This window comes from Notolepis coatsorum (genome assembly GCF_963971535.1).
Source record: "Notolepis coatsorum genome assembly, chromosome: 9".
Taxonomy (NCBI): Eukaryota; Metazoa; Chordata; class Actinopteri; order Aulopiformes; family Paralepididae; genus Notolepis; species Notolepis coatsorum.
Window position 1 is genome coordinate 62,741,121 of NC_140173.1, and position 22,598 is coordinate 62,763,718.

The 22,598-nt window shown below is 47.8% G+C and overlaps 1 protein-coding gene across 1 annotated transcript in view; it reads right to left on the bottom strand.

The window, feature by feature from the left end:
- prkn (parkin RBR E3 ubiquitin protein ligase) overlaps nt 1–22,598 on the bottom strand; it is a gene marked incomplete at its 5' end in the record, with an annotated part of 340,196 nt that overhangs the window by 25,549 nt on the left and 292,049 nt on the right. Inside the window, one exon of the mRNA XM_084321889.1 lies at nt 13,953–14,102. Coding sequence (XP_084178015.1) covers nt 13,953–14,102 — 150 coding nt within the window. The remainder of the gene's footprint in view (nt 1–13,952; nt 14,103–22,598) is intronic.

Below are 22,598 nucleotides of genomic sequence, written 5' to 3' on the forward strand. Positions count from 1 at the left end.
AACGATCCTCCTAACCAACAACGCCCGCGGCGCAAACGACAGCTCCCTCAGTACCTAGAGGCTTACGCTGTCAGTCAACAACCTAGTCTTCTACCAACAGTAAACGCGGTAAAACTAGAAAGTAAAATTATGTCTAACCCTAACGACCAGGCTACCCCGACCATAGAGGCCCCTATGGGTTCTAACGTAACTGACCCAGCTCACGGTGGGGACCAGGGGGAACCAGACATGACTTTACACCCCGCCAATACCGAAGAAGTAGTCCCCGACGAGTCCCGGGAGGAAGACAACACTACCGAGAGAGAACTCGGCACGGAAGAAGATGAGGAGAGCACCGTGGAGATAGAGCTCCAAGACTCCGCACGGAGTACCCCAAGGGACGGCTCCCCTATACAACCGTCTTCTCCCAGCGAGGCAGAGAGGACACTACAGCAGGCATTCCTCGTCAGCCTGAAAGCCTCTACTGAACGCGATAGACTCCAGGGTGAACGCGATCGATTGCAGATACAGCAACGGAGCGAAGAAGAGCACATACGCCTGGAAATAAGACGCATTCAGATGGAAGAGAATATGGCAAGAGACCGGGCCGACGCCCAGCGCGCCGCCACCGGTGCCCAGAGAGAATCGGATCTCACCAAGCGCGAAGCCGAGCGCGACAGAGCACAAGCGCAACTAATAGAACAGCTGATCAGAAGGACAACACCCCCTCCCTCCACCAGAGGCTCCAGGAACTCGTCTAGACATCACTCCAGGGCGGCATCCCCTAGCCGAGTAAGCGACCCTGAACTTGACCAACAGACGAGGTTTATACCCCCCGCAGACCCCCTTCCCCAACCGGTCCAAGCGAGACCCAGCCACCGGGAAGGAGCAGCATACACTGCGGAGAGGCTAAATCAGAGACTACAAGCCCTGGATGACCTAACGGAAGACGAAGAGGAAGAGGAGGAGAACCACGCCCGACGACAGCACAGTACTCTACCGGACCAGGAGGTCCAGTACCAGCGGGCCATGGTACACAGCCGGTACCAGCCCACGCCAAGGAGCAGGAGGAGACTCGCCTAGGAGGCCTCTCCCCCAACGCTCGCCGATGTATCAACAATCCGCGTCATACATTGGCACACCTATGGTACCAGACTTCACCCAGGAGAACCGGGCCCAGTATACGGAGCTCCGCATGTGTCTGGAGACAATGTTGGTGGATGTCATTGATGAACGCCATAAATACGCGATACTACTGAAGCATTTAAAGGTACCCCGCACGCACAACATAGCGCTCGCCTACGCCACTTCCACGACCCCATACACCGCAGCGCTGGTAGCGTTGGACCAGAGATATGGACGTATATGGGATTACGTGATCCAGGAGATCAGGCACATCGACCGCCTACCCCCAGCAACAGACAATCGAGCACTGGACGACCTGTCCATCAGAGTGCAGTCCCTGGTAGGGATGCTGGGAGCGCAGAGGGAAAAGGGTAGGCATGAACTATACGCCAACTCAAATGTAGAGAGGATCTTGGAGAAGCTACCGCCCGCCCGACAGGAGCGCTTTAGGCGGCAGAGAGACCACCGAGACCCTAATGGCCCCGAACCGAACCTCCTCGATCTAGCCGACTTCCTGGCGAGAGAAGTCAGCAGCTTACGGCTAGATACATTCGGACGGAGCACCCCTGGCTCCAGAGAAGGAACCAGGAGACTAAACGATGGAAGAAGATCGGTGACTGTCATGCACCAATCGGAGTCAGTGCCAAGCAGTAGGAGCCACAGTACCACCTCAAGAAAGGAGAAGTGGAAGATAGTGTGCCCCTACTGTGAGAAAGAACAATGGCTGTCACAATGTGACTCATTCCCCAAGATGAATGCGGAGGAAGCGAGTCAATGGATAAAGTCCAACAGACGCTGTTTTCGCTGTGCGCGATCACACATGGCAGCCGAATGCCGCTTAAAGAAAAAGTGCAGTCGGTGCGATGGAGCCCATCTGGACATACTCCACGACAGTAACAGACGGCGGCCTCCACCCGCACCATCAAGCAGCAAAGCAAGCGTCATGTACATCGACCCCGCCAGCAGCAGCGGAGCCAGAGTGCTCTTAAAGGTAGTCCGTGTGACATTGAGCTACCAGAAAAAAGTCATGGACACTTACGCCGTCCTTGATGACGGGTCAGAGAAGACCCTTCTGCTCGCGTCCGCTGCGGCCCAGCTAGGGCTGCGGGGGAGCGAAAACCAAATGACAATTCGGACAATAAGAAGAGATTTGAAAACGATAAAGGGCGAGAATGTCTCATTCTCTATCGCAGCAAGCGGCCAGCCCGAGCGACGGTACAGGATTACAGACGCTTTCACCAGCCAAGAAATAGGACTCTCGCGGTACACATGTAGCCAAGCTGATGGAGAAATATGTACATCTACGCAAGCTACCGATCCCACTCATAGACGGTGCTACCCCGACACTGTTGATAGGCTCCGACCATGCAGACCTCATTGTCCCGATAGACCGGGTTCATACCGGACCCAGAGGCTGCCCTGCAGCAGTCGAGACCCGCCTAGGATGGACTCTCCAAGGCCCACTCGCCAAATCTCTCAACCGAACCACAGCCACTAGCTGTCTCCACTCCCGAGTCACAGAGGGAGACACCGCACTCCTGCAGCATGTAGAGAGGCTATGGACCTTAGAACAAATGCCCTTTAAGAACGAAAAGAAAGACATTCGCTCTAAAGACGACATCTACGCCATTAACCTCCTCGAGACGGGAACAAAGAGAGTCCCAGTCAGCGGCGTGTTGAGATACGCCACGCCACTCCTGCGGCGGGAAGGGATGCCTACCTTTCACGCAAAGAAAGACGCCACAGAGCGGTACCTACTAAACACAGAGCGGCGCTTAGCCAAGGACCCCGCCCAAGAAAGTGTATACCGCGCTGAGATTGAGAAGCTCATCACAGCGGGACACGTCACCAAGATTGACATTAAAGAGGCCGACCAGACGACTGAATCGTGATACGTGCCCCACCACAAGGTTCATCACAACGGCAAAGACCGCATCGTGTTTAACTGCAGCTACCAGATCGGATCCCAAAATCTGAATAAAGAGTTATTGCCCGGTCCTACACTCGGCCCCTCCCTACTAGGCGTACTACTCCGCTTCCGCCAGGACAAGGTGGCTATCAGCGGGGATATCAAAGGGATGTTCCTGCAGGTGAGATTAGTAGAGGAGGACAAGCCCCTGTTGCGGTTCCTATGGAGAGAGAGGCCAGGAGATGAGCACCCAGCCATCTACCAATGGGAAGTCCTCCCTTTCGGAACTACATGCAGCCCATGCTGTGCTACATTTGCACTACAGAGACATGTCGCAGAGGACCCAGCAGCGGACGAAGAGGTCCGACACAGTGTGAAGAACAGCTTCTACGTAGATAACTGTCTACAAAGCGTTTCGACCCAGGAAGAAGCCGAGGCTCTCCTACATAAACTCCGCGCCTCTCTGATCAAAGGCGGCTTTGATCTCAGGCAGTGGGCCAGCAGCGATCCGCACGTACTGCGCAGCCTCTCCTCCGAGGACAAGGCAGCGAGCAGCGAGACCTGGATGGCCACAATCCCAGGAGAAGCCCAAGAGATGACACTAGGACTAGTGTGGCGCTTCAAAACAGATTCGCTCCACTATAGACACAAACCCCTGACCACGGAGCAGGGAAGGTCGACGGCAATACCGACCACCAGACGGAGTGTGTACAGAACACTCGCCCGACAATATGACCCGTTAGGATGTATACTACCGTACACCACCAGGGCAAAGATGATTGTACGAGCATTGTGGGACAAGGACCAGGGCTGGGACGACCCCATTCCCGCACACCTTGCATCCACCTGGAGAGAGTGGGAGATGGAACTCCACTCACTCCCAGGCGTTAATATACGCCGAAGCTACTTCCCACCCACGGTGAGGCCAGAGACATGTAAAATGGATCTACACGTCTTCAGTGACGCCTCCGAGGTCGCCTACGGATCAGTAGCCTACTTGCGGGCCCAAGAAGAGGGGGGAGAGATCTACACAGCATTCATCCTCGCCCGCTCGAGAATAGCCCCACGCAAGCAACAGTCTATCCCACGTCTAGAGCTCTGCGTAGCCCTCGCAGGAGCGCATCTAGCCACGCTCATCCAACGTGAGCTCACCATTCCGGTGCATAGAACAATCCTGTGGTCAGATTCCACGACAGTACTCGCCTGGATCAAATCGGATTCATGCAAATACAAAGTCTTCGTGGGAGTCAGAGTCACTGAGATTCAAGAGTTAACCGGAGAGTTAACCGGAGAAGCAAACTGGCGCTATGTTGATACAAAACACAACCCAGCGGACGTCATCACCCGGGGAATGTCCCTAGATGACTTAACCCGTCATAACATCTACAGTGACGGACCAGCATTCCTCAAGCTCCCGGAAGGAGATTGGCCCACGCCCACCCCGAGGGAAGCAAGTGACGAGGAGGCTGAGAATAAGAAACCCATGTTCTGTGGATTGAGCACTGTTGTCTCCGCAGACCCCAACATAGACGATTGCATTACCATAGAGAGTGCGCAGCAACGGACATTCCTGCGGCACCACCCAGAGATTAAGTCCCCCGCTGATATGTCAGCAGCTGACTACGAGGAAGCAGAACTGCTTCTACTGCAACGAGCCCAGAGAGACTCGTTCCCCGATGAACTAGACTGTCTACAGGGAGGAAAGCCCGTCCCATCAGACAGCAGATTGATTCATCTGGCCCCCGAGAGTGACACACATACCCTCATCAGAGTGGGTGGTCGCCTGCGGAGAGCCCCCAATTTACCGGATGACATTAAGTACCCGATCGTATTGAACAGCCGACACAAGGTCACAGAGCTGATTATAAAGAAATACGACGAGGATGTACACCACGCAGGAGCAGAGAGAGTCTTCGCGGAAATCAGACGTCGTTACTGGATACTTCAAGGAAGAGAGGCGGTGCGACGCTTCCAGCGAACCTGTCTAGACTGCCGAAAGTGGCGCGCGCAGCCCAGCATACCACGGATGGCTGACCTACCTCCATGTCGCCTCCGACTCGGCGACAAGCCATTCCACTCAACAGGCATGGACTGTTTTGGCCCGCTGCACATAAAGAAAGGAAGAGGCACCGAGAAGCGGTGGGGTATTGTATTCAAATGCATGACCACCAGAGCGATACATATCGAGCTCCTTCCGACCATGAGCGCAGACTCATTCCTTATGGCCTTCCGAAGATTCACATCACGGAAAGGAAAACCGTCTACATTATTGTCCGATCACGGGACAAACTTCAAAGGCGGAGAAAGAGAGCTGAGGGAGAGCTTCCAAGCTATGGGCCCAGAACTTAAGACCCACCTCGCTCCAGCCCAGATTGACTTCCAATTCAACCCCCCAAACGCACCCCACTTCGGTGGAACTTGGGAACGAGAAGTACGTTCTATAAAGACAGCCCTGTACGCAGTACTTGGGGCCCAGACTGTGGCGGAAGAAGTCCTAATGACAGTCCTCACGGAGATTGAGGGAGTATTGAACTCAAAGCCCCTCGGTTACGTCTCCAGTGATGTAGCAGATGTCGACCCAGTCACCCCCAACACCCTCCTGATGGGGCGGCTAGATCCCGCGTTACCCCAGACAATGTACCGGCCTGAAGAAGCGAACGGCCGACGAATGTGGAGGTACAGCCAAGTATTAGCCGACAAGTTTTGGAGCAGTTTCCTACTGCACTACCTACCGTCTCTACAGACCCGCCAGAAGTGGGTAAAAGAGAGAGACAATTTGACGGAAGGAACAGTCGTCATGATTATTGACCAGTCACTACCCAGAGCTATGTGGCCGGCTGGCCGCGTAAGCAAAGTGATCACCGGTGCCGATGGCAAGGTCCGAGCAGCTGAAGTACTCGTCCAGGGGCGCATTTACACCCGTCCTGTGGCGAGGCTCATAGAACTGCCCCGACTCCCAGACACAATCGATGATGACCATGACCCTATGACTTTGTGAGTTGACTGACCCTTACAGCGAACCCTTGAGCGGTAGACAGTGCGGTTAATCTGTCTCTGCTTAACTAATTGGGTTGGGACCAATTAGGGGGCGGCTGTTCTGAAGGATCAGATTAAACCGAATATATATATTTATTTATATATATATATTTAATTGTATTTGTATATCCCCTGATATCCCTTGTATATTCCTTGTACAATATGCATTGAATATCCCTTCTAGTCTACTGAACATCCCATAATAGTCTCCATTCTACCATTGGACGAGACCTTGGTGCCAGGTCGCCATACCCCTCAGACCAGGTTCAATCGTACCGCTCAACATGTATGGACAAGTCCTAGTTCCGCGTAGGAATATGTCTACCACACCACTAATGGTACTATTTGTTCATAGTGCGTATATATACTGCGCTATTAAAGTAGAGCTTTCTTTTAGTCCAGTTCCTTACCCTCCAACAGAGTGACAGACGCAAAAGCCTCCCCGCGAACCACGTGTGGGCAGTAAGGCCAATTCGGCCCAGTATCGGCATTGAGACATCGTGTATATTAATATTTGAATAGTCATATTTGGCACTATATCGTCGAGTTGGACGTATTCTATTAAGCTAATAATAGTCTATTCATATGTAGTGCCTCGTGCGGTAAGAGTTCTATAGTAATCAGCACCCCCATCGTTTCGGGCATCAGCTGGACGCTTATCCAGGGTGGTTGACCCCACATGAAGCTGCACCCGAGGAGCTCCAGGCCAAAGAGCGAGTGGACCTGTATATTGGATTATTCTACCGACGACGGCTAGCCTTCCCCGGCTTGGATTATGCTTTGAGTACTTTGATTATTCTATGGATAAAGGCCAACACTGCGGTGTGTTGGAAATACCCCCCCCGGAGAGGACGACAGGTGAGAAGACGCTCTACACGACGAGGTCGCCTCACGTCTCTCCATCGTGGACCGGAGGACGCCGGCCACAGAGAGTCCAACTGCTTTCATCTGTGGATCGAGGATCGCTGGGCACCGGGTCGCACGACTGTGGGCTCTCCCAGGATACCCTCGGCCAGACGGGATACAGCCAGACTCTACCCCCCCCCTCCAGCTGTCCTACAAGCAGTCGGAACCTTCCCCTAGTGTATCCAGCTATATAATCATTCAAGTATCATTGCTATTGTTCCCTAAATATTCCAGGTTGTATATTTGCTTCCTGCGCAATCAGAGATTGGACATTCGATATTGATCTACCTACGAATACTCATTTGCCATAAAAGTGCATACTATTTCAAATCATAAATGTAATTAAGTGATCGTTGTACATACCTTTTGCTATGTATTATTATTAAACGCAGACTTTCGACTTGGTACATTTGTGTTGGATCCGTTTCATCAGGTGGGAGTGTTTATCATAATTATTTATACCTAGTACTGGGTGGCCAGAGTCTAAAGTACAAGAGGTAGTGGTAGTAAGTATCATATCTAACCATACAGTCAGGGAATTGTACCCCTCAGTTACAATTAGACAATGGGTTTCCGGAGCGTGACGCTGCCGTCTGGTCACTCATCGTCACGATCTGTTAGCAGAACAAGATGAATTAAAAGAAATATAATAATAAAACCATCATTGCTCACCGTCCCATCATCTGATTAGAAGCGGTGACTCTTGACTCCCCAATTGCTCGCTGCCATTGGTGTTGCCATGGGTGATGCCTCCCCATGCCCACCCTTCCCTCCCTCCCTCCCTCCCTGCCTCCTTCCCTCCCTCCCTGCCTCCCTCCCTCCTTCCCTCCCTGCCTCCTTCCTTGCCTCCCTCCCTCCTTCCCTCCCTGCCTCCCTCTCTCCCTCCCTCCTTCCCTGCCTCCCAACCCTCCCTTCCTCCCTCCCTGCCTCCCTCCCTGCCACCCTCCCTCCTTCCCTGCCTCCCTGCCTCCCTCCCAACCCTCCCTTCCTGCATCCTTCCCTCCCTCCCAACCCTCCCTCCTTCCCTGCCTCCCTCCCTCCCTGCCTCCCTGCCACCCTCCCCCCTCCCTCCTTCCCTCCTCCCTCCCCCCTCCTTCCCTCCCCCCTCCCTCCCTGATCAAGCCTCCCTCATGGGGTGTGAACTGAGTGACAATTAAGATGCAATTAAGACACGCTGTTATTAGCGCTTTGACTAATTGGATGTTTGCAAAATATTAACATCATCATTATGGAATGGAAGGAGGGGGAGGGGCGCTGACATCACAAGTAGTGGGCTGTGTGTGTGTGTGTCTGTGTGTATATTATGCATGTTTTACATGTGTGTGTGTATTTATGCATATTTTTGCGTGCATATTTGTAATTGTAATTATCTGAAGATGCTTATAGCAGACGGTATCAAAAAACTATAATGGTGCCTCCGTACCAGAGACATTTAACCACACAATCCACATTAGCCAAATGCAAACACATTCTAAATTCTAAATGAACAAAGTACAGACTCGTTGAGACAGTCTGGCATAAAATAACCTGGCTAGCCATAGAACACATCAAATAACCTGGCTAGCCAGAGAAGACATCAAATAACCTGGCTAGCCAGAGAACACATCAAATAACCTGGCTAGCCAGAGAACACATAAAATAACCTGGCTAGCCAGAGAACACATAAAATAACCTGGCTAGCCAGAGAAGACAGACTGTGCTTGTATTGTGCCTCAGATGTGAGGTGAAGAATGAGGTAGAGAATGAGGTACTGTAGATAATGAGGTAGATAATGAGGTAGAGAATGATGTAGAGAATGAGATGGAGAATGAGGTGGAGAATGGGGTAGAGAATGAGGTAGAGAATGAGATAGAGCAGGGGTTCTCAAACGACGGGTTGCGACCCAAAGTGGGGTTGTGGGTAGGTGACAGCGCATTGGCAAAAAATAAATAAATAACCGACAAGCCCAACTCAGATTGAGTTTTCCACCTGGCAGCTGTTTGTATTTGCCATGTCTCGCCCCTTCATCAACGGAGGCCGACACAGTATTCCAATACACATCTCACTACATCCTGCGCATATATAATCGCAGAGACCATGTCTCGTCTTTTGTGTGTAACCTTGACACTCGCAATGGATAGGTTTGTTGTCAGAAGCGCGGAGAGAGAGAAGAAACGCAGATTTTCCTTGCAGACAAAATCAACTATTACACGGAGAGCATGGACCATTTGGACAACTGGATCCTAGATCCGTTCATTACGCATGGCGCAACAGGCCTCCCACTGTCTGAGCAGGAGGCGCAAATTGATCTTTTGTGTGACGAGAAAGTCAAGTTCACTGCTTTCTTCTCTCCTGCTCCAAATATCAAGTTGTCAGAAAAGCACTTTTTGGAAAAAGTGTAAAAGTTCAAGATTCAGGGACTGAACCGAAAAAAAAACTGTTGATTCTCTTTGAGGAAAATATAGAAACAATAGAACTCTAACAATATGTCATTGTCTTGTCATGTTTCAAAGGTCACATATTATAATCCTTTTCAACACGTAACTAGAGGTCTCTGAAGTTGCTGAAAATACCACTCAAATTATGCATTCTAGCATGTCTCTATACCCCTCTGTTTCAGTCCTGTTCTCGACAGGCTGTTTCTGTGTCTGTGGCTTTAAAGGTCTCCTCCACTCCAAAACATGCTTTTTTCTACAGTTAACTCCTCTTGGAGACTTAGACTGTTATTTCTGTAGAACTTGTCACCAGACGCTCTTTTCACATTCTTCTACAACATGTCTAAAGTGTTAAAACACTTAGCCAAGTAGAGGATCTTTAAGGAATACATTTTACTGTAGCTATTTTAATTAAACTACTAATATACACTGAATGTTCTATTCTACTTTATTAGTTACTTATCATAATTATTGTATTGTGTTATATAGTGGTGGTGAAGGAGGCCATTTCCACCCTACATTGTGGGGAACACTTTGAGTGTCTAGAAAAGCGCTATATAAATGTAATGAATTATTATTATTATTATTATTATTATTATTATTATTATTATTATTATTATTATTATTATTATTATTATTATTATTATTATTATTATTATTATTACCTTTTTATGTTTATGGCCTTTATTGTTTATTAGGATCAGATCAACACAAACTCTTCCTCTGGTCCACAACATAAAAAAAAAACATATCAATAAACATCCTTACAATTATTATACATTACTTACATAAATAAATTATGTTAGTTTTAGGCTAACCTACATAAAGCAGAAACCCAAATCCCTTCCATCCAACCCACTGATCTCAACCTTCCAACCCACTGATCTCAACCATCCAACACACTGATCTCAACCATCCAACCCACTGATCTCAACCATCCAACACACTGATCTCAACCATCCAACCATCCAAGCCACTAATCTCAACCATCCAACCCTCAACCATCCAACTTTAATCTCATCAAACAAGCACAATCCCAGAGTATTATTTAAAACCATTAACACACTTGTCAGCCCCCCCCCCCCACCCCCTACACCAGTGCTGTCAAATGAGGACTGTAACCGCTTTCTTCAATTTTTTGTCACCAAGGTTGCAAACATAATGGCAAACATCACTCCTTCACTATCCCCCCTTCACCTCCATCCCACCACTCAAGCATCCCTGAGCGATTTCTCACCTGTCTCTCTGGATGATCTCACCATCTTAGTCACCTCCATGAAGACCTCCTCAAGCCCCCTAGACATCCTTCCTACATCCATGTTTAAGGAAGTTTTCTGCTCTGTTGGCCCCAGTCTAGTCACTATCATAAACTCATCCCTAGCCTCTGGTTCTGTCCCAATCTATTTTAAGGAGGCAGTCGTACAGCCACTCCTTAAAAAGCCCAACCTAGACCCCACCATCCATAACAATTTCAGACCCATCTCCAAGCTGCCTTTTGCATCTAAGGTGTTAGAAAAGGTTGTAGCCAACCAGCTCACCACATGTCGCAAAATAACATCTGTGACAAATTCCAATCTGGCTTCCGCAAACTCCACTCCACTGAATCTGCCCTTCTCAGAGTATCCAATGATCTCCTGATGTCTGCTGACTCTGGTGAATGCTCTGTTCTGGTCCTGTTGGACCTGAGCGCAGCGTTTGACACGGTCAACCACAACATCCTTTTGGACAGGCTCAGGGAGTGTGTGGGCATCTCTGGGAGCGCTCTAAACTAGTTTGCCTCTTATCTAAAGGAGAGAACGTTCTCGGTGGCTGTGGGTCCTTTTAAATCTGACCCCACCCCCCTCTCATGTGGGGTACCACAGGGATCGGTGCTAGGACCACTCCTTTTTGCCATCTACATGCTTCCCCTAGGCCTCCTCATCAATAAATTCACCAGCATTAAATACCACTGCTACGCAGACGACATACAACTACTCTGCTCTTTTAAACCCGACAACTTGGAGAAACTCAGCCTTCTCCAGGAGTGCCTGCTCGGCATTGAGAGCTGGATGGGGAGTAACTTCCTCCAGTTAAACGCAAAAAAAACGGAGGTGCTGATCGTAGCAGCTGAAAATACTGCAGCTAGAGTGGCCACTCACTTGGGGTCCCTTAAAGACAACATACGTCCCCACCTGAGAAACCTGGGTGTTGTCTTCGACCAGTCCATGAACCTAGACAAACATGTCAAAACACTCACACGCACCTGCTTCTTTCACCTCAGAAACATTGCAAAACTACGCACCATCATATCTCACTCTGAACTAGAACTGTCCGTGCATGCTTTTATTTCCTCTAGGCTTGACTACTGCAACTCACTTTTCACCTATCTCACCAAATCATCCACAGATAAATGGTCCAAAATGCTGCAGCCAGGCTACTCACAAGGTCAAAAAAATCATGCCACATCACTCCCATTCTGGTATCCCTGCACTGGCTCCCGGTACACTATAGAATTCACTTCAAAGTCCTCACTTTCACTTTCAGAGCACTTCACGGTCGGGCCCCCATCTACATCACTGAACTCATCCATACCTACACCAACACCCGCTCACTCAGATCTGCCGATCAGCACCTCCTGGTGGTCCCCAGGTCCAGGCTTAAAACAAGGGGTGATCGAGCCTTCCAGGTGACAGCACCAAGGCTCTGGAATGCTCTCCCCCTGGACCTGCGAATTGCCCCCTCCGAGAACTCTTTTAAAAAACAATTAAAAACACATTTGTTCAGACAGGCTTTTGGTCATGCATAGGCACTTTTTTTCTTGTCCTCACTGTTCTATAGTTTTTGTTTTAATTAGTGACTCATGATTTTATCCAAATTCTTTTATTCTACTTTTTCTATCTGGTTTCACTGTTTTTAACTGCTGTTTGTTGTTGTTGTCATTTATTTCTGATTTTGTTTTTATTGTGTTTTTATATTAAGCTGTAGTGTAAAGCACCCTGTGCATTCATGCTGTGAAGGGTGCTATATAAATAAAGGTCATTCATTCATTCAACCCACTGATCTCAACCATCCAACCCACTGATATCAACCATCCAACCCACTGATCTGAACCATCCAACCCACTGATATCAACCATCCAACCCACTGATATCAACCATCTAACCCACTGATCATTCCAATTTCAGGAAATTCTTTATGAAATGTTGGCATTTTTACCCCAAGCCCTTTCTGACCTCACCTGGGACGTCTTTTCTGTATCTATCTGATTTGAAAGTGTGTGTGTGTGTGTGTGTGTGTGTGTGTGTGTGTGTGTGTGTGTGTGTGTGTGTGTGTGTGTGTGGGTGTGGGTGAGCGTGTGTGAGTATGTTTGAGAGCGCTTGTGCATGCACGTAACTAAGCGCATCTATAAAGGGGTGTCATTGCCAGCATCACTGCCAGCGTCACAGGTGATCATGGCAGCAGTAATTGTTGCCAAATGCAGACATCGTAATGCCAGGCGTGCCAGTGAAAGAATATTTCGAAGGAGAATATCACTTTTTGATTTAACCCGGAGCCCTATTTTCTGAAAATCCGCCTAAAATATATACCTAGGTAAATGGCATATTGCTCCACTTCTACAAGGTCCATTTGCATGTTCTTGGTATCTAGGGACATCTATGGACCTCAGTGAATGTATTCCCAGTGTCAGAAATATTGTATCTATTACTAGGCTTGCTTAAATTGTGATGAAACAAAGGAGAATATGAATTATGATTTTTCTTTGCATCTTTGACAGTGAATAACACCATGCTATATATCATCCATTTTTGCGCAATTTTGCTCGGGGTAACATGCAAAATGGCAAATTTTAATAGGCCACGCCCCTTTTTGGGTAATACAATTCTGCAACCAAAAAATTTGTAATAATTTTTTTTCTTTTTTTTACTATTCTAAAAAATTAAGATGTTTGCAAATTATTTCATCCTTTTTTGTTCTATCTACTAGGGTGGTCCCCCTACATTTAAAGATAACATCCGTAACCTCGCCCAACAGCCACCTCTCAAGGCAAAATAGCCCCGCTTGTTATTGCACTTTGTTTACATTTGCGTGGGTTGGAGTTAAGTGGATATATGGGAGCTGTTGCTATTGCTTTTGGCCACGTCTCAGGCTCTGCCAAGAGAGATCTGGAGAGACACACACAGAAGATTTGTGTATGCAGAAACTATTCCCTGTATATGTTCTGGTTGCACAGATGAAACAGCAACAGTTTAAAACTTTACAGTACTGTATCAAAAAAAAAAAATATATATATATATATATCTAACCGTACTGTCATGCACTTGTCCTAATAAACTAACCTACACTGTAGCACGCAACACTTTGATGAACATTGTTGCTCAGCTGATAGAGTTGTGCCCTTCCTGATGGCTTGTCGTACAGAACTTGTAAGTCGCTTTGGATAAAAGCGTCAGCTAAATTACTAAATGTAAATGTATGTAAATGTTAGGCTATAGAAGCAGCTCAGGGTCGTATGTTGTGTCTGAAACCAGATGTCAGCCATGATGACACACTGAGCTCTGTTAATGTGTTAATGTGATAATGTGATGATAATAATAGCCTCTCACCCCGCAGCCCAGGCCGTTGCTCTGCAGACACTGGATCCTCCTGCAATCGTCCTCAGGGAGGAGACCTGCTCCGCAGCCGGGCCCTGGACACAGAACTCCGCCCATCTGCAGGACACACTCCTCCGCCCCGTAGCGCTGGTAGCGTTCATACTGGGGGACAGGGAGGGACACATTTAAAGGTAACATCCGTAACCTCGCCCAACAGCCACCTCTCAAGGCACAATAGCCCCGCTTGTTATTGCACTTTGTTTACATTTGCGTGGGTTGGAGTTAAGTGGATATTATATGGTGTCACAATCTGCCTCAGCTTCCCTCTGGACTCTAGTAGACAGACCAAGCGGAGAGACAACAACTAGTAGACATATAAAGAGGAGAGACAACAACTAGTAGACATATAAAGAGGAAAGACAACAACTAGTAGACATACAGAGAGACAAAGAGGAAAGACAACAACTAGTAGACAGACCAATAGGAGAGACTAGTAGACAGACAATAAATTACATCCTATATGCTTCCCTTAACTTTTCCATCTCAGTTGCTCAAACAATATGACATGGTGATTAATGAGTATCTGGGGGGGGGGGCAAAATGCCTCTTTTTAGTCGGGCCAACATGTATGCAGCTAAAGAAAATGGCGGTCTATCTCTCCCCAAACTAGACTGGTATCACTATGCGTTCTCACTCTCCCAGCTCTCAAAGATGAACCATTCTGCTGAACAAGCTTGGGTCAAGATTGAGGAAGAAATGGTGTTTCCCTCATCTCTGGAATCCTTCCTGACACAATCAGACAGAGCTATACCTTAAGAACCCTCTTCTGTCAGAGAAACCTGGAATCAATCACACCAGTTAACTAGAGCAGTGGTTCTCAACTGGTCTAGCCTGGGGACCCAACATTTTCCTTAGTCATTAAGTCGCGACCCAAATTTTTTAACCACTCTGATTTATAATTTTTTTTTTTTTTTTGCAGTAATACACAATCTTTCATGCACTGTTAAAAACATGAAATAAACACAAAGTGCAACAAAAGTGCAACTAGGGCTAAAACCCAATGAAATAAAATTATAATAAATAATATAATGCTTATTATCAGATTTCTTAGCTTAACACAGCAGCCATTTAACACAGTGGTTCCCAAGTGTGGGGGCACTGGCCCCTAGTGGGGCGCGGAGGTACTGCATGTGGGTCTTGAAAAGAAAGAATAATATTAATTTACCAAAACTGATAAACGCCAATGTCAACAAAAATGAACTGACTGTCATGTGTTGTTCTTTATATACAGAGCACATTCAGAAGCCTAAATACCTTTTGCCACAAAAGGTGGCAAATTATTAGGCAAATTATTATTTGAATGAAAATTAATTATCCTACTGCAGGCCTATACAACTACATTTTTTATTAGGCCTAATTATTTCACAGTGGCACAGGATCATTTTCCAAGCTTTTGTTCATTTTCAAATAAGCTATACTTGTGTCTTTGTGTCTCGTTATGTAAATCTTGTCTTGTTAGTAGTAGAGGAAATGGCATGTCTGAGCCTATAACATTAATTCCAGCCTACATCTATGTTGGGGACCAGGGTAGGTGGGGCTCGGAAATATTTACAACTAAGTGGGGCCTGATTGAAAAAGGTTGGGAATCACTGGCTTAACATAACAGACCTAAGTTTGAGGGAACTAATAAATAAACCCCAATGAAATAAAATTATTATAATAAATAATATTAGCTTCTTAGCTTAACATCCCAGGGAACTAATGGGATAACTGGGGATGTTGTTTTCTCCTGACAAGAGTCTCAAAGTCTGGGGTGATGGTAGACAAAGCAACTCTGAGGTCATGCTCAATGTCCAATCTGTTCCTCTGCTTTGTATTCAGCTGGACCAGAGCTGAGAAGCCACTTTCACAAAGATAGGTATTATGTTGAGACAATGAACACACAACCGTGTGGTTTCATAACTTTATTCGACTGCCTGTTTACGTTACAACACCAGCCCTACCTCGAGCGCTAACCACGCCCGTCTATTAAAGGCACAGTAGCCTACCGTGTAACTGCTAGTATGTCACAACCTATACGTAGCATAACAGGACATAACATTTTCACCCCCTTCCCTTTTGCAACAGCAATAGAACATTCCAGTCCATGAACAGAAACTGAACACTTCAGTCCACCAACCCGTGGCATTTACCCAGTAACATAGTCCCCATGCCAAGCGGGTGGAGCCCTCACCCTCTGAGGGCGAGCAGGCTGGGGAGCAGGGTCTGGTGGTTGTGGTGGGTTACCTCCCACCCTGGTTGCTTACAAGCGGGGCTGCCAACTGCGGGTTGCAGCTTGGCTCAGGGATGATGCGGGCAGTGTCGGGGCACCCACCTTATGCAGGCGGTTTGAGTGCCAGCGAGAACCATCATCTAGTCTGTAGGTGGCCGGACCCAGTTGACGGGTCACTCTGAGGGGTGCTGACCAGTATGAGCTCAGCTTGTTCTTGCGGTTGGCGTGTTTAATCCTGACCCAATCCCCTGCTGACATAGCGGGGGTCTGTACTCTGTGAGAGGCATCATACCTCCGTTTCATCTGAGCCTGTGAGCTTTGGACCTGATCTCTGGCCTTCTCGAGCCCAGGGCTCTCGCATGCAGGGGCCGGTTCAGCTCTCAAGCAGTCTAGTGGTTGTTTCATTTCTCGCCCAATCATGAGCAGAGCCGGAGAGACCCCTGTGGTGGAGTGCTTGGATGCCCAGATGGTCAGGAGAGTTTGGGTGAGTGCAGCGCTGAAGGTTTTCCCCTCCTCCAGGCAGGCTCGGATTCCATTCTTCAGAGATTTGTTTAGGCGTTCAACGCCGCCGTTACTTTTAGGATGGTAGACCGACGTCTTGATGTGCCTGATGGACCTCAGTGACAGGAACTCCGAGAACTCTGCCGAAATGAATTGAGGCCCATTGTCTGTGGTGACGACACTGGGCAGGCCCCAGCGCCCAAACAGCTTGACGAGGTTGTCGGTGATGCTCTGTGTGGTGATGGAGCTGAGTTCGATGGCTTCTGGCCACTTTGAGTGTAGGTCGTGCACGACCATCAGGTAGCGGGCATGTGCCGGGGCCCCATGAAGCTCTCCGCATAGGTCAACCTGAATGTGCTCCCACGGCGCGGACGGCCACGGGGTCGGGGTGAGGGGTGTTGTAGCCGGCTGGCCCGTTTTCCCACTCAGCAGGCATCAGGTACAGTTGCGCACCAGCTCCTCTACGTCGCCGTCTATGTGAGGCCACCACACTGTCTCTGCAGCGTTGTTTCAATTTAACCACCCCCAGGTGGCCGTCGTGCGCCATGTGCAATACCCTGGCCCTCAGCGCCTCTGGTATAATAGCGCGGTGACCGCGGGCGAGGCACACCTCCCCCCAGCAGGAGAGCTTGTCGCGGACTCGGCAGTAGGGGAGCAGTCTGCCCTCACCGTGGCTGGCCAGCCGTCCTGGATATAGGCACGGAGATTTGCAAATGTCTCATCTTCAGCCGCAGCCTGCTGCAGCTCAGCCAGCGTGACTACTGTGCTGAGCGGTCCATGCAGCATGTGGACCCAGTCCACGTCGTCCTCCTGTTCAGGACTCGCCTCACCCGCCTCTTTTGTCGTAGAGACGGCTCTCGAAAGAAGGTCAGCTACCGTGTTAGAGCGCCCCGGCATAAACTCGAGTCCGAAGTTGTACTGATTCAGCATATCAGCCCACCTCAGTAGCCTTATAGGCTTGTGCCCCGCCCCTCGGGTCGCCAGCAGCGCTGTCAGAGACTGATGATCTGTGCGAATGGTGAATGCCCTGCCATACAGGTAGACATGCCAGCGTTCGCAGGCCCACAGACAGGCGAGGGCCTCCCTTTCCCCCACCGAGTATTTCTGCTCGGCTGGTGTGAGGGCCAGAGAGGCAAAAGCCACTGGACGCTCTACCCCTCCATGAACCTGGGATAGCATGGCGCCGAGCGCCACCCCAGAGGCGTCACAGGTGACCAAGGTGGGCGCGGTCAGGCTGAAATGTGTTGGCGGGGACGTGAGCTGCTGTTTGATGACGCGCACAGCCTCCCGGCAGGCCGGGGTCCAGTCCCATACCGCATCCTTGCGTAACAGCTGGCGCAGAGGGGCCGTCGAGTCAGAATAGTGTGGCATGAACCGGAGGTAGTAGGCAGCCATGCCCAGAAAAGAAGACAGCTTGGACGGCAACTGCGGGTCCGGCAGGGACAGGATTGCTTCGGTGTGGGACATGATCGGGGTGATACCCTCCCTGGAGAGCCTGAACCCCAGGAACTCGACCTCAGTAGCTCCAAATGTACACTTCTCCGCGTTGAGTGTGACCCTGTGTTGCTTGAAGCGCTGGAAGACCTGCTCCAGGCGAGCGTCGTGGAGTGCAGCGGTGGGCGCATGCACCACCACATCATCCAAGTAGATGCTGACTCCCTGGATGCCAGCCAAAATGAGCGACATTATTTTCTAGGTAGTGCTGAATGGTAGGAGGATTTTGATTGCATGGGTGGCAAGGGATGGATATTCAGTCAGCACAGCACTGCACCAGAACTGGGGGAGGCTTACCTCAGTGAATTTCTTTTTCAGCGTCCAATCACATGAAAGCTCCACCAGCTGACTCTCTTTGTTGCTTGGCAACGTGACACTTTCCATGTCAATTCCGAAGGGATCGCGTACCCAGTCGTTAGGTGAGATGTGCCGTTTCCTTCAGAGCATTTTTGCCTGCAGTGTCCAGTTGTTGTGCCGCATGACAAATATTGGGAAACATGTCAAGCCTATTTTTCGAAACATGATTTGCCCACAATGCGATCTTCTTTTTGAACGCCTTGATTTTATCAGATTGTTCAAACATATTGTGTCCCCTGCCTTGCATAGACACATTTAATGTGTTTAACTCTTCGAACACATCAGCGAGATAAGCAACTTGTGCGAGCCACACATCGTTGCTAAACAGGTCAGCAAGAGGCGAGTTGTTCTCTGAAAGGAAGGCTGCGATTTCTATTCTAAGTTCATAGAAGCGCGAGAGTACCTTTCCCCTCGAAAGCCAGCGAACTTCTGCATGATACAGCACCTGTATGTGCTCACTGCCCAGGTCTTTGCACAGCTTTTGAAAGCACCGGGCGTTCTTGGCGCTACGTTTAATGTGGTTAACCACTTTGACAACATATTTCAAAGTTTCATGAAGCACTGGCACCATATCCTTGGCTGCTAAAGCCTCTCGATGCAAAAAACAATGGTTCCAAGTCGCATTCGGTGCCTTTTCAATTATTCTCTTGACCACCCCTGAATGTTTTCCGGTCATGGCGGCAGCGCCATCCGTTGTGATTCCGACACACATATCCCAGCTTAAGTCCACCAAACCCAAGTACAAGTCCACAGTACTAAAAATGTCCTCTGCAGTTGTAGTGGTGGGAAGATCTCTAGTGCAGAGAAATTGCTCCTGTACGTCCATTTCCCACACATGCCTCACATAAACAAGTAAAATCGCATGGTTTGCGATATCTGTGGATTCATCCATCTGTAATGCATAGTGCGCACTTGCTTTGATGCGAGCTGTGGTCTGTTGTTTGATGTCATCCGACATTTCTTCAATCCGCCTACTTATGGTATCATTCGACAGTGGTATTGTCTTCAGTTTATCCACCGCAGATTGATCCAGCACCTCTCTGACCATGTCAATGGCTGCAGGTAAGATAAGGTCTTCTGCAATGGTGTGGGGCTTCTTGCACTTTGCAATACGGTGAGCAACGTGGTAAGATGCACGGAGTGCCTGCTCTTGCTTTTAACATGAAGACGTTAGGCACTTTTGCGATGCCCTCAGCAAATGGAGTCGTCTTTGAAAGTACTCAACAGGTCTGTCTTTATAAGCGGAGTGTTTTGTTTCTAAATGGCGTTTCATTTTTGATGGCTTCATGCTTTCATGTGCTAGCACTTCACTGCACACAACACACTGAGGTTTTTGTCCCTCTCTTTTGTCCTCAATGTAATAAAACCCATATTTTATGAAGTCGTGTCGTATTTGCGTTTCGCCATGTTTACAAATGCTTGAATCTATGAGCGCTCACTAACTGATGGCGTGAAGACGCTGCGCCATGGGAAACGTATGTCCTTCAAAATAAAAGCGCAGCATCATAAACCCCCCTCACAAAAACATTTAAACTTATTTTTTATTTTGTAATTATTTAAATTTTTTACAAGCACGCCCGCGACCCACTCAAAATGGTTGGGTCGCGACCCACCAGTTGAGAAACACTGAACTAGAGCCAACCCATATATAACTGCAAGAGCCTCCATATGGTTTAATAAAAAACTAAAGGTTTTCATATGAAGACTTTCATATGGGAAGACTGGGTCAAATCTGGAATCCATGTACTGGGGGATATAATGGGGGAAGATGGGGTATTACCATTTGAGGATATTAAGAATAATTTTGGCTTAGACAATAAAAATGTCTATAGGTTCTTGCAGATTAGACATTGTATATCATCATCAATGGTTAGATCAGCATTTGACCAGTTTAATGCAATTCAAGATCTGTATTATAAAGATTGGCACAGAAGAGGGGGTGCATCAAGGTTTTACAATGCTATCAGAGAACACCATGCACCCAAATTGGCAGGCCTGAAGCTGGGAGAAGGATTTACGTGAGGATATCTCTGAAGAAGCATGGGAGAGCTTAGTGACCAAATGGTGTAAGGGAGGCAGAGTCACAACTTATCTTTTTACCTCTTAACACATTCTGTGCCAAAAACTACATATCAGTACAGAGTACTCAGTCTGGAGGAGGGATATACCAGACTTGGAAATACATTTTGATTGGCAAGAAGTCTGGGCAAACGTTCGAATTGCGTCACGTAACCCGGACCATCAACAAATTAATCTTAACTATATTCATAATACATACCTGACTCCTATAAGATTGAACAGAATGGGACTTAAACAAGACTCCAGATGTTCCTTATGTACAAATGGGGATGAGGGTACATTTATGCACATGTATTGGGATTGCCCACCAGTTAAGATATTCTGGAAAGAAGTGTCCCAGCAATTATCAAATTTCTTATTTCTGAACATACCTGTACACCCCTCTGTATTGCTGTTGAATGATGTTTTTCAGTTTGCAGCCCCTATATAGCTAAAGAGACTAGTTTTATCTGGTCTCACAGCGGCTAAAAAGCGGATAGCATCACGATGGTTTCAACCGGAAAAAATGTGTTGGAAGGTATGGGTTCTTACCTATCTCGATGTGATTTATCTAGAAATATCTACAGCAAGAATTTTAGGTGTCAGTGAAACCAAAATTGCAATCTGGTTAGAAGTGGTGGAGAGAATAAAAGCTAGCATATGAATTGTAGTGCCTGGTTAGGAACAAATGATAATGGATGGATTATCCAAGTGGGGGTCCGGGGGCGGTGAGCGAGCGAGAGCATATGTATGTAGGGTATTAGATAGCAAGTATTAGGTATATATCTCGTATACTACATTTATTTAAATGGTGATTTCATTGGATGTCTACTGTTAATGCTTGTGTGTCTAATTTTATGTTATGTTTAAAAAATAATAAAAAAATAAAATACAAAAAAAAATATTACGTTTTTGGATAGTTTGATCTTTTTACTTTGATCCCCGCTCTACAGACTTGCCAGGAGCGATCTGCATCATTTAGGCACGTCCACACACATTAGAACTGCAATGCTGATCGAATATCACCAGGTGGCAGTATCGTCCGTGTCTGAAATGCAATGGCTTGGGGCTGATAGTCAGCTTCACTTTCATTTATCCTCGGTTAGTGGCCCCTCCTTCTACTGGAACAGATATTCACAATGCTCGCTTCGGAATTCCGTTGCATAAGCATATTTGACCATCGAAACGTGTATAGATATATACACTGGTAATCGCGATGGCGATGCGATCACTTGGAATTATTCTTCTTGGAATACCTTCTGGCTAAGGTAAGGTACATTCTATGTCTATTTTACAGAATCTGAAACCGATCACAGGTCTGTGTTTCACCGGACGAAAAACATGGTCGGCAAACACGATCAGAGTTTTGAGTTAAAAAGACCCCCCCCCCCTTGATGATTTGTCATGGTACATATATACATGTCATATACCTTTGATTTGGGAGTATTTGGAGTTTCATGGGATCAGCCAGAACGGTTTGGGCTTATCGCACATAGCGCGTTTTATCTCGCGATCTATGAAAAAAGACTGGATTATCTTGGAAATGCGCAATGTTTTGCGTGTAATAAACTACAAACTACAGCGTGTGGAAACAAACTATTATTCCCATCTTGCACTACAAGTAACGTTTGTCAAAATGAGCCACACCATGTCTCCACAGCTGTAATACAGAACACACACACACAGCTTCGCAAACATAGTGAAACGACCGCGGAAATTACGATAAGGCTGGCACCCTCACAACACAACGCGCAAACAGCGTGGCAGTCAAAGTGTTAACATGCGAGGGCCCCCATGTGGGCCCTCTTGAGGACGATTTGCCCACATGCACTTTGGCAACCTCTAGCCGCTCGGGTGTGAATATTTTTTAATACAATATATATATCGAATTAAAGCCCTATTTGTTGCGTGTCGAAAGTTTCAGGTGACAAAATCAGTTCAGCGGTTCTCGAGTTACATGCCGATATGTGAGGCGT